The sequence below is a fragment of the Leptosomus discolor genome, chromosome 9 (assembly GCF_034619465.1).
Source record: "Leptosomus discolor isolate bLepDis1 chromosome 9, bLepDis1.hap2, whole genome shotgun sequence".
NCBI lineage: Eukaryota > Metazoa > Chordata > Aves > Leptosomiformes > Leptosomidae > Leptosomus > Leptosomus discolor.
The window spans coordinates 42,123,729-42,135,132 of NC_141399.1; the positions used below are offsets into that span (position 1 = coordinate 42,123,729).

Consider the following 11,404-nt stretch of genomic DNA (forward strand, 5'->3'; position numbering starts at 1 on the left):
CCCAGAGTTGCCCAGGCCGTGTTAAATCCCTGCACGCCATCATCCCAGCTGCCAAGATTTGGGCAAGCGACTCTCCGTCTCCGAGGCCTCAGCCTGGCCAGGGAGAGCCAGCTGTGAGCATGGCTGCCCGCACGCCCTCCTGCCGGCAGGCCTGGCTGCGGGCAGGCACCGGTATCGAGCCAGCCCTGCCTGCGTAGCCGGCAGCAGGCGCGCGGCAGCCCTGGCCAACTTGGCGCAGACCGGGGCAGCTGCCAGACCTCTTTCTTTCCTGCTGCGCCCGTTTATTAGCACAGCCGGTGAGCGGCTTTCAGCCATGCTCAGGAGAGAAAAGGGAGAAACGGTGCTTTGCCTGCTTGGACAGCACGGTCCTTGTGCCTTCGGGCAAAGCCCCAGCCTAGGGCAAGGCAGCCTTTCCCCACCGTTGAACAGGGCCTGGCTCTCCTGTGAAGGGAAGGGTCGTCAGCCCCGTTGGAAACATGCCGAGGGAATGAGTTGGTGGATGATGCTGAGCTTATGCTGGGACAGACAGTGTAAGACAAGCCCCACTGTTCCTCGAGAGCTGCATGGGGCACAGCCAGGGACAGGCAGCCCTTGCATGCTGCCATCACACTGCTGGAGCCATTCCAGGTGCTGCTGCATGTGCAGCAGCAGGCAGGGTTTCGGCAAGACTGGCCCAACACCAGTGCCCTTTCGCCCCCCCACTGCCCTCCAGCATTCCCAGCACACCAGCCCCTCGCAGCAGCAGGACTCCAGCACGCACTCCCCCATGCCCCTAATGCACCATCTTGTGCTCATAATTTACTGCTGGGGGAAAATCTGATGCTCCCCAGCTTTGGTCTGCAGGGTGTCACAGCAAGATGTCCCTCTGGATTTTTTCTCTGCGGCTGTGGCCAGCTCTTACAGACGGGTCGGGGAAGCTGACGCTGGGCGCCCCTAGCTGTTGTCTCAATTTGAAGGGATAAATATAGACCTGCCCCTCGCACTACCCCTTCACTGCAAAAGACATTTTGCAAGCATTAACCGTGGTCCCACCATGACTGACAAGCACATATTGACAGACACATGTGGCCATCGAAAGCCCTAGAGATTTGCTAATGTTTATTAACAGCTACACAGTCTCCCCGTGGCGGAGAACCTGGCTTCCCCATGTAGGGCTCTGGCTGGCATTGATGGGGACTCGGGTGCGGGGCAGGATGCTGCGAGGGTGCTGCAAAGGGCACCAGATGCCAGGGGGCTTGGGACAGGATCCTGTTGCGTTGAGCTCACCGCCCTTAGGAAAGCGAGTTATTTTTTGATCCACTCCTGAACACTGAAGTCCTGCAGAGTAGGGAGGGAAAGCAGTGTGGTTCCCCGCAGGCAGAGAAAGGTCTTGGCGCAGCTGTGCTCTTTCAGCCTTTTTGGGGGGTGCCGCAGGGCTGGGGAGCTGTGCTGGGGAGCGGGCTGTGCCTGCGAGTCCCTGAGAGCTGGGACGACGTGGCACCCACGATGGGGCTGGTTCTTCTGGGCTCAGCCCCAGGCTCCTGCGGTGCTAACACTCACGTTTCTCTGCGTTTCCCACCCAGGGATGGACGGGAACACCAGCATCAGGGGCGCAGAGGGCCAGTACACAAGCCCCCACCGGAAGGCGGTGAGTCTTTTGGGGGCTGCAGACCACCCTCCGAGAGGTGAGGCAGAGGCTGCTGTGAAGGACCTGCTTCATGGCTGATAAATATAGCTACTTTGCTTTAGGAAATGCTGCTTTGTCCCTTAGGCACTTTGTACTTTGTACTGAGAGGGGAAAGGGCAGCAGGGGGTAGGGGGTCTGGCTGATGGTCCTAGGCAGTGAGGAGGGCTAGGAGGGATGGGGACACCTGGGCACGGGCCATCCTCTGCATACCTGGCTTTCAGCAGGAGGAACCCACCATTGAAAGCTGACCTGGTCCAAGGTGAGGATGGGGGAAAGACCCTGGCTTCCCTCAGGGCGCCCACAACCGTCAGCACAGCTTGATGCCACCAGGGGTGAACTCCAGCTTTGCTTTGCCTCCTGGAGTCACCCCAGTTGCCACGGCAGGCGGCAGCCTGCGGCTGTCTAGTGTCCTGCCAGGTCCTGCCATGGCTGTGCCCCCTCCCTGCCCCAGCACACTCCTACCCCTGCTCCTACTGCTCCTTCTGCCCCTCGTCCACGTGCAAGGGACTGTTCTGAGACCACCTCTCGTCCTGGGCTGCAAAGATGAAACACCTGGGAGGTGTTTCAATCCAGACCTCCCCTAGCTCCCTAGCTCAGGGACTTCTGCCAGAGACCTGGCAGTGGGGTCATCCCACCCTGTCTGGCTGCCCCACACAGAGCTCCCTGCCTGTGGGGAGAACCTGGGGACTTCTCAGCCCTCCCGTGCTGCCACAGAACCCCCATGACCTCTCCCAGCTGGCAGGACAGGACCCTTCGCCAAGTGCTGGATACCCAGCATGGAGCCAGGAGTGCCAGAAAATTTTCCCTCCTCGTGAAAGCTTTCTGCAGGGCAGAGCTGTGGGGTTCCCTGGGTGGGAGCCCATGGGGATCTGTCCCTGCGTGTCCCCCCCCAGCTCTCAGCATCAGTAGCAGCTTCTGGGCGAGGGCTCTGCCTACAGCCCATGTGCTGCCCTCACTGCCTTCGAGCTGCAGCTGGTGTGAAATCCAAAGGGCTTTTCCCAAAGCAGCACTAAGCATTGGTGCAGACTCCCTCTGAGCAGTCCCCGCTACTCTGGCAGTCTGAGAAACCATTTCCAGAACAGCTGCCAGTAGCTCTTTTATTTAATGGGGAGGAGAGCAGGAGGAAGGAGAACTCCTCCTCCTCCTCTTCTTCCATCGCTTGCTCCTCTGCGGATGTCCTGGTAGCCAGCAGCCCCCACAGCTCCTTTCCCTGCCAGCGACTCGTGCTGGGGCTGCTGCTTCCCCACTCTGAAATCCTCTGGTTTCATCAGCCCAGCATGGTACAGAGCTGTGGCCATGCAGGAGCTGGCTCAGGCAGGGCTCCAGCCCGGGGTGCGGGACCTGGGCCAAGCATTGCCTTTGTTGTACGGGTGGCTGCGGGCATTTTGCTGGCAGCAGTGCTCTGACGCAGGCATGTTCCCAGAAGAGCCCCACTGGGGGCTTTAACCAGGTCCGATTGGGGCAATCAGTGGGATGGTGATGGTTTACAGCCCCCCTGGGTCTGACCCAGCCTCTCCAAGGCACAAATTCAGGCTTTGGAGTCAGTACTCTCTCCCCATTCACGCTGTTTTACAGTATTTGTGTGTCTGAGCAGAGTTTAATCCCCCCCTGATTAGAAAATATTTCCATCCAGACTTTCTGCCAAGCTGTCGGCCTCTTCCCGTCTCCCTCGGGGCGACCTGCGGGGTGCAAATATCTCGCCTGTCGGCCCTGGCTCCAACAGGTGCCTGCTGCCGGCGGGTTTCCATGTCCCTCAGCGCAGACACAAGGCAATCGTGCCAGTGCAGCTGCTGCAAGGCCACACTCGCAGTGGGCACAGCAGCCTCTGAGAGACATGGCCAGGACGGGCAATTGTGGCCCTGACCCAGCTGCGAGTGGCTGAGCTCTGCAGCAGCGTTTGCACTAAAGTGCGGGGAGGCCATGAACCCATCCAGATCTCAGCATCTTCTGCCTGTTGGTACCTGGCCCAGCCCTGCCCTGAGCGCAAAGTGAGATCTGCACCCTCTCGACCTTGCTGCCTGCTTTTGGAGCCAGGTTCAAGGGGGGATAAGGGATGGCTGCCATGTCTCGTCTCAGGCAACTTTTGGCCAAGTGCAGGTACAGAGAGTTTTGTGTTCCTGAGCTCTGGACAAATGAATTTTCACCACTGAGGCAAAAACCAAACACTTGCGGCCCTGGGAGATGCTTTTCCCTGGAACTTAGTGTAATTAAAAAATAACAACACAGGGATTTCTCCAAAGACTAAGCAGCTGTGCACATGCCAAGAAAAACAAACCAGACGACCTCTTAAATGATGCCGCCTGCTGTCATCTGTGGTAGCACAGAAAATGTGCGCTTGAGCTCAGAGACATTGCAGAAGCGTGGGAACAACCCCAGCCCTCCTGCTCACAGGTTTTCTTTGGTCACGTTCACGCGGGTGGTAAAAGATGAGTTTCTGTAAATGCCAGGACAAGGAGACAGCACTCGATGTGATGGCACTGATGTACGTGTCATGGAAAAAATGGATGCTGGGATCTAAGTGATCTTAAGTCAGAACAGCCAAAACTGCCTCTCTTTAACTCAAGAGTGATGATGGGAAAATGGAAATTTGAAACATTTCCAGCTATTAAGTGCTTTTGCATTTATTTTTGGCCAATGAGATGTTCAGCTTGCCTATGGGGGTTGTGTTTTGTAACTCTTCCAGGAAAATAAGCATGAGGAGAAGGTCCAGAATCCTGACAGAGGGGAGGACGAGACCAAGGAAGAGATGGGAAGCAAAACCTGGGCAGACCTGGCTGGGGAGATGAAGATGTTCCTGTGGAACCCAGAGGAGAGAACGTGCCTGGGGAGAACAGCCAAGAGCTGGGGTAGGTCCTTGCTTGAGCCCCACTTTTGGGAATTGTTGCCTTTTCTGCTTCATGATGGATGCACTTGCCTGCAAACATCCTTGATGGCTTGGACAGACCACCCCTGTCCCACATATTCAGGGTAGATGTTTCTAACCAGCACAATAAAGGGCTAGTGAGGAGGACAAGCAGAAAAGCTTGGGAAAGTTACTCTTGCTCTGGATGTTAGTGTTTACTGAGAATGTGAGAGCAAAGATTTCAAGCTGTCCAGACCATGTACTGGGAAGAAATTAAGAGCCCGAGCAAACGTGGGGACTGCAGGTCAGTCTGCTGCAGCCACGCACCCCTGCTGCTGACAGCAACCCAGCTCCTGCCTGTGCAAGTCAGGAGGCCATGGGGAGGTGGCTTTGGGGTCATCAGTGTTGGTGGGGAAGAGCACCCGAGTTGCAGGGCAGGGGTTTTGGGGAGGGTGGACACTGCAGGGCTGAGCAGCCCTCTTTGTCTGCCAGTACCCTGGCTCCCGGGGGGGGGGGGGCGGGGGGGGGGAAGGGCTGGTCATCACTGTCACCCTGTGTCTTCCCAGTGTGTGACACGGTGCCCACAGCAGAACCTGCATGTGCTATCTGGGCCAGTGGGCTGGGATGTGCCAGTGAGGGTTTTGAGCGCCCTGTCTCTGTTTTATTGTGTATCCATGTGGCCTCCAAAAATCATCACTGAGCCTGGAGGTGCCCTGGATAGTTAAGAGTAGCCCACGGCTGCAGTGTGACCACTGCTGCAGGCTCAGTCCGAGATCAAAGACCAAAGACCACAGCAGACATGATGCTGTCCACCTTTGCAGCTCTATTCTCTTGACAGCACGGAGCCCCCACAGTGGAGTGAAAATCCCCACCTTAGCCCAGCATCACAGGCCCCTCTGCACCAGTGTAAGGCTGCAAATTATTGGGGGCTGCTGCTCAGCATTCACAGCCCTTGTCGGCCGGCACTGGCAACGCGCTTGCAAGCCCCACAGCCTGCCCATGCCCCCGTCAGGCACCCTGGGTCTCCTGCAAAGCCTGCGGTGACAGCCAGAAGAAACAAAGGAAACTGCCCATGAACACCAGAGGAGTCTGAAAACTTGCAAGCGCGAGTCTGGGGCAGGCCTTGAAACCCACGTTTGCTCCCCTGTGCCCTTTGCCGGCCATGGAGGCAGCCTGGTTTTGCTGCTCCTTTGCTGGATGGGAAGGTGCAGACTGGAGTGCAGGAGCAGTATGGGGGTGACAGCCCTTAGGGACATCGGTTTAGGCTTCTAGAGGCTCAGCCCGGTGCTGAGAAAAGCCCTGGGAGAGCACATGCTCAGGCTGGTGTGGATGTGGCCCTGGCTGGCTACTGCTGGTAGTTATTTTACAGCCTCGGGGAAGGTGCAGCATCCTCCTGCACCCAGGAGCATCACGGTGTGCCCCACGGCCCTAGGGACACACGTACCCCTGGCTGCACACGCATGGGTGCTCACACACCTGTACTGGGAGGCAGGAGAGAGGCGTTGAAGCTACTGTGGAAATCAAATTTTCTTTTAAAAGGAGAGCATTGGAGGTGAATGGAGCTGAACTTTCCTGCTCTCATCTCATGGATGAGGAGGAGGGAGTTTGCCCAGCCTGACGCTGCTCCCCTGCACCGGCTCTGAAGGTGCTCCTCAGGGATGGGGGGCTCAGGGGATTGTGCTGCCAAAATGCAGAGAGCCAGCGCGCCACAGGGTCAGCACTGGAGGCCCCAGCCCCTGGGAAAGGCTGCACCCCTGGCTCTGCTGATGACAATGCTTCCTGCTGCGTTGCAGGAAACCTAAGAACGGGAGCAGTAGCAGCACCATGTCCCAACAAGTGTCAGCTTGGCACCCCAGCAGCAGCTCCAGCCCCGCCAGGCTGGTGCAGAGGCACCATCTCGGCATCATTGTGGCAGGGCTGGATGTTGTCTTTGCCATGCCACTAGCAGTGGTGATGGTCTCATTCGCCCCAGCTCAGCCTGCAGCAGGACACAGCCCCACAGTGGTTCCCAGCACTGCGTCGCCGGCAGAAGCACGGCAGGAGCACACATCTGTGTTCCCAGGGCTCCCTCCGAGCTGCCGGCACGTTTCTTCTGGGAAATGTTTGGGTTAGGGCTTCATTTTGCTTTCTGAGCCACCGGGTTTTATTCATAGGCCGTGGCCTCTTGAGACATCCTCAGTCATCAGCCTGGTCCAGAGGAAAAACAAACCCACTCCCTGGACGTCAGGGCTATGAAACAGCCAGCGGTGCCGCAGCCCCCGAGCGATGCCGCTCGCTTCGGTCCCAGCGCTGGGGTCCCTGCCACACAGGCGACAAGAGCTGGGGCAGGAGCATCGCCCCGCAGCCCCCATCGGGAATTCGGATGTGCTGAAGCTACTGGGTACCCTCACGTGTTACCATGCCAAGAGGCGGCAGGAAGGGCAAGAGCCAAGGTCAGGTCTGTCTGTCAGAGAGAGCCGAGGCAGGTGGACACAGAGTCCTGGCCTTGCCCCAGCTCTGTACGAAAGGGTTACCGAGCCAAACGGCAGCTGCCCCGGCCCCAGGCAGAGAGCATGTCTGGCTGAGAGTCCTGCACCCAAAAATGCCAGGGTCAATGTGCACAGAGCGGGGGCTGCGAGCTCCCACCTCCACGATGGGCTCAGAGCCGCGGAGGACGCCATGCTGAGCATGGCTGTGCATCCCTGTGGGACACAGCCCACGGGATGTGCTCCGGTTGCGTCAACAGCAACATGCCCTCTCTCTTTTTGCAGGCTTGATCTTACTGTTTTACTTCATTTTCTACACGTGCCTGGCGGGAATGTTTGCCTTTTGCATGTACGTGATGCTGCTCACGCTGAGTCCCTACACGCCCACATACCGAGACCGTGTGTCTCCACCAGGTATGTACCCCAGCCAGCCCAGCCACCTCCGCCGGCACCCACCCAGCAAAGTGCTACCGAAACGGTGTGGCAGGGACCTCGGGTAAAGCCCTGCCAGAGCTGTATGCCCAACCAGCCCGCCGTAACACACGGTGTTATCACTTACCTCAGGGCACTGACAGTGCTGCAGGTTCTCTGCAGAGGATCAGGCATCTTAAATAGCCCCACATGAAGCAGTCATTCTAATTATACTAATTGTTATGCTAATTATACTAATTATCAGGCTAATTATTCTCAAGGTAAATGAGTAAGTTTAGGCATTTAATCGGTGATGCCCACTCATTTCAGTTGCTGCCCCTTTATACCTCGTCTCTTCAAAACAAAATGCAAATCAAGAGTAGCTTTTATGCATCATTATTTGGGGAAGTCCTCGCAAGATAATGTTCAAAACCTCCTTTCCCTATGACAGAAGCAGCATTTTCCCCGTGTTTTTGTGTCAGTGGAGAACACAAGGCCCCCTTGCCCTGCTCCCCGCCCAGAGCTGGCTGTGCAACTGGGAGCACGCAGGTTCCCGCACTCTCTGTGTGCAGACCCAAGCCCATCTCTTCCCTGCAGTGCTGCTGAGACCCTCCAGGTCTCCTGTGTTTCCAGGGATATTTTGATGTGCGTGGTGTTCTCTGGGTGTGAAATGGAGGTGAGGGATCAGCAGCTGGAGGAGAGAGTTTGTCTGTGAGCTGGTGCTGCCGCTCTCGTGCCCGTGCCCAGGCCCAAGCTCAGTCACAGTGCAACCAGCCCCCGCAACGCGCACTTCAAGCCTGTGGCCAGTCCACCCATGTCTGCTCTAACAGGGTCTGTTTCCTTCTCCAGGAGTAATGATCAGACCGTACTTGAACGGGTTCACCATTGCCTTCAACGTCTCTCAGCCAAGCACGTGGCAACCCTACGTGGACAGCATGCACCACTTCCTAGCAGGTAAGCTCTTAGGCACCCCAGGAGTCGTGCTGGGAAGTCGTTTCATCCACACATGCATGCACACAGTGCAGGGGTCTCCTCTCGGGGTGCAGATCAACACTCAGCATCTCATGAACCCCATCTAGAAAGGAAGACTCATAAAGTCGTCATGTGAGCTTCTGTGGGAGGGAGCCTTGCCTTTCCAGGTGGGACTTTCTAACTCACTTGACACGCAGATGTACTCTGAAAGTGTGGGTCTGTGCAGGTCTTGAGAAGCTAATGAGTCTCTTGGTCCCCACCAGCTTATGATGACAGAGTTCAAGAGGAGAAGAATATCGAGTGTGTCTCAGGACAGTATTTCATCCAAGGGGGCAATGAAAGCGAGGAGAAGAAGGCCTGCCAGTTCAAGCGCTCCCTGCTGCAGAACTGCTCTGGCATTGAGGACCCAACGTTTGGCTACTCTAAAGGCCAGCCCTGCATCCTGCTGAAGATGAACCGGGTACAGAGAAAGCCAGTCGACTTAATTCCTTCCTTCAGTGCGTCCCAGTGTGACAGAGTAGACCACGCAGAAACTGAAACTCCTCCACTTCTCAGGCCCAGGGAAAAAGGGAACTAGAATCCCAAAACCTGCTGGCTCATACTGACTAGAAAATGTAAAAAAGAAACAACACAAAACTTGTTCAATTTAATTTGCTGAGGCCTGAGTGGTTGGAGGGTCTTAGGCCAGGCCCTTCTCTGGGAGGAACTGAGCTTTAGGGCTGCACCCCAGACCCCAGTCTCTTTATAATGGGACTTTTCACATAATTGACTTGATTTGAAATCTTCTAATGGCATGCTGGCTCAGTGCATGCTGCTGGGAAAATAAATGTGGGGGGTGTGTGAGCTGCGTGGGGAAGTGGCTGTATTGCTCCAGGGTGTCTGGGCCCTCTGGATGCTCTGCATCTGCTCTCAGGCATGGGCAAGCTACACTGCTCAGGGTGGCAGACCCTGCTTCTAGGGGCATGTAACTCCTGTCCTGAGCAATGTGACTGGCAGGTAGAAGAGCTTAAGTCCTGGAGAAGGGAGGCACTGCATTTCATACAAGCCTGGATGTCTTTTGTTTTTGCAGATCATAGGCTACCGCCCTGGTGCTGGGGTCCCCGTGAGCGTGGAGTGCAAAGTGCAGGTACTGCTTTCATTCATGCTCAGCAGAGTGGTGTGTTGAAGGCCAAATGCCTCCCTCTGATCGACCCCACCAATATCTGTCCTCATTTTAGTCCAGATGCTCACAGGACCCAGTGCTGCCAATGCCTCAGCACAAGTGGGGGCTGATCTGCTGAGAATGACAGAGGCCACCAGTCTCCTGCTTCCCACCTTGGTCCTCACCCTCCAAGTGCTGCCAGCTCCTGCCAGCTTCACCAGCAGCGCTCTGCTCAGCCCCTGAGGGCAGGCCTGCAGGGCTGGGTGCTGGGGTGCCAGCTAGAGCCTGGAGCTGGGGCGGGAAGAGGCGGGAGCTCCTCATGTCCATCCTCACCTGCTCCACAGGACCCTTGGTCCTGGAGAGCACCCTGCAAACCAGCAGCGATAGGGTGAAGGAAGGGCTCCTGCTGCCCGGGCCAGAGCTGGATCACACCCTTAGAGAGAAAAAAAGCAGCAGGCAAGTCTAGGGAGGGCTCGACAGGCAGCAAATTCTGTAACCCTCGCCTGTGCCTCCATGGCACCGGTAGGCTGTGGCTCACTGCAGCAGCAGCTGGCTCTCACAGCAAACAGGCTGCCTGCAGGCAGGCAGGCGCAGCTGAGCCCCGATGTGGACTTGCAAGAGATGCCCGTATTAAAGCTCCTTCACCTCACTCTGGAGGGAGCTTTATTTTGTGTCCCATGTGCTATGTGTGTACCTTTATTTCTTTTCCAATCACAGAAAGGCAATGAGAGCGATCTCAGATCGGTGGACTTCTACCCTGGGAACGGGACGTTTGATCTCATGTATTATCCCTACTACGGCAAGATCACTCACGTAAGTAAGGACTCTGGCATCTTCGTTATGTCTCTTTGGGAAGGAGAGGGCAGGAGCTGCTGCACAGAGTACAGATGTGCTTTCTGGCTATTTTGGGCAGATGCAGGAAGGAGAGAGGCCATGGGTACTGGGATTACAGTGCTCTATTTCTGTCTCTGACAAACTGCGGGAAATCCTTGGGGACTCTGGTTCCCTCTTGCCAGCAATGGGAATGATTACATTTATCATCCGAAGACTAAGACTGGCTTTGCTAACTCCCAGAGAGGTCTCAACACCAGCACTTTCCCAGGGTGTGAGGGAAGTCAGGGGTTAGGTGACACAAGAGGAAAAGGACAGGGCTTCTGTCAAAGCTATGACAAAACCACTTCAGGCTGGGTGGCTCAGAAGAGCAGTCCAACATTGGTGGCTATTTCTGAACGTGCTGGCCAGCACTGCTTCGGTCTGCGCTGGGCTGTACAGCGCTAGGAGGTAACACACCTTCACAACAAAAGCCGAAATGGAAGGTGAGGCAGGCACTAGATTCCTATTGTCGTACTGCTGCTGGCTGAGTAACATCCCCAGACACCAGGTCTGCACGTCCTTTGAGCACACAGAGCCAAGGAACACTGCAGATTTCTTATTACAAGCCCTAGGTCGTTTTTTTAGAACAGCAGAAAGTGTTTGAGAGTCCCATTATCCAGTGTTACTTGTCCTGGCTAATCAACCCCAGAGGCATAGCGCAGTGCAAAACTCCAATGCGATCCCACCCCTCTGAGGCACAGGCACAGAAAGGCTCAGCTTCAGCATCCCAAGGGACCATGATGGACAGCAGGCAGGCGCACTCAGATGCCTGAGAACCGTGAACCAATTACTAACGATTTTTACTGGACGTGAAAGCACTGCCTGCTTTTCTGCTCTCTCAAAAATTACACTTAAATCTCCCTTCTTTTCAGGTCAACTATACGTCCCCACTGGTGGCTATGCACTTTACAGATGTGAAGAAGGACGACTTGGTCCCTATTCAGTGCAGTCTGAATGGGAAAGGTATTATCAACGACATTAACAGCGACCGCTTCCTGGGCCGAATCATCTTCACACTCAGCATTGGAAAGTAG

The 11,404-nt window shown here is 56.0% G+C and overlaps 1 protein-coding gene across 1 annotated transcript; it reads left to right on the forward strand.

Annotated features, from left to right (window-relative positions):
* The first annotated feature begins 1,564 nt into the window (after nucleotides 1-1,564).
* Nucleotides 1,565-11,404, forward strand: ATP1B4 (ATPase Na+/K+ transporting family member beta 4). Its single transcript, XM_086470352.1, has 8 exons — nucleotides 1,565-1,627; nucleotides 4,350-4,512; nucleotides 7,259-7,387; nucleotides 8,234-8,338; nucleotides 8,620-8,816; nucleotides 9,426-9,482; nucleotides 10,215-10,310; nucleotides 11,243-11,404. Exons 1-8 carry the CDS (start codon nucleotides 1,565-1,567, stop codon nucleotides 11,402-11,404), a joined length of 972 nt encoding a protein of 323 aa, XP_086326478.1.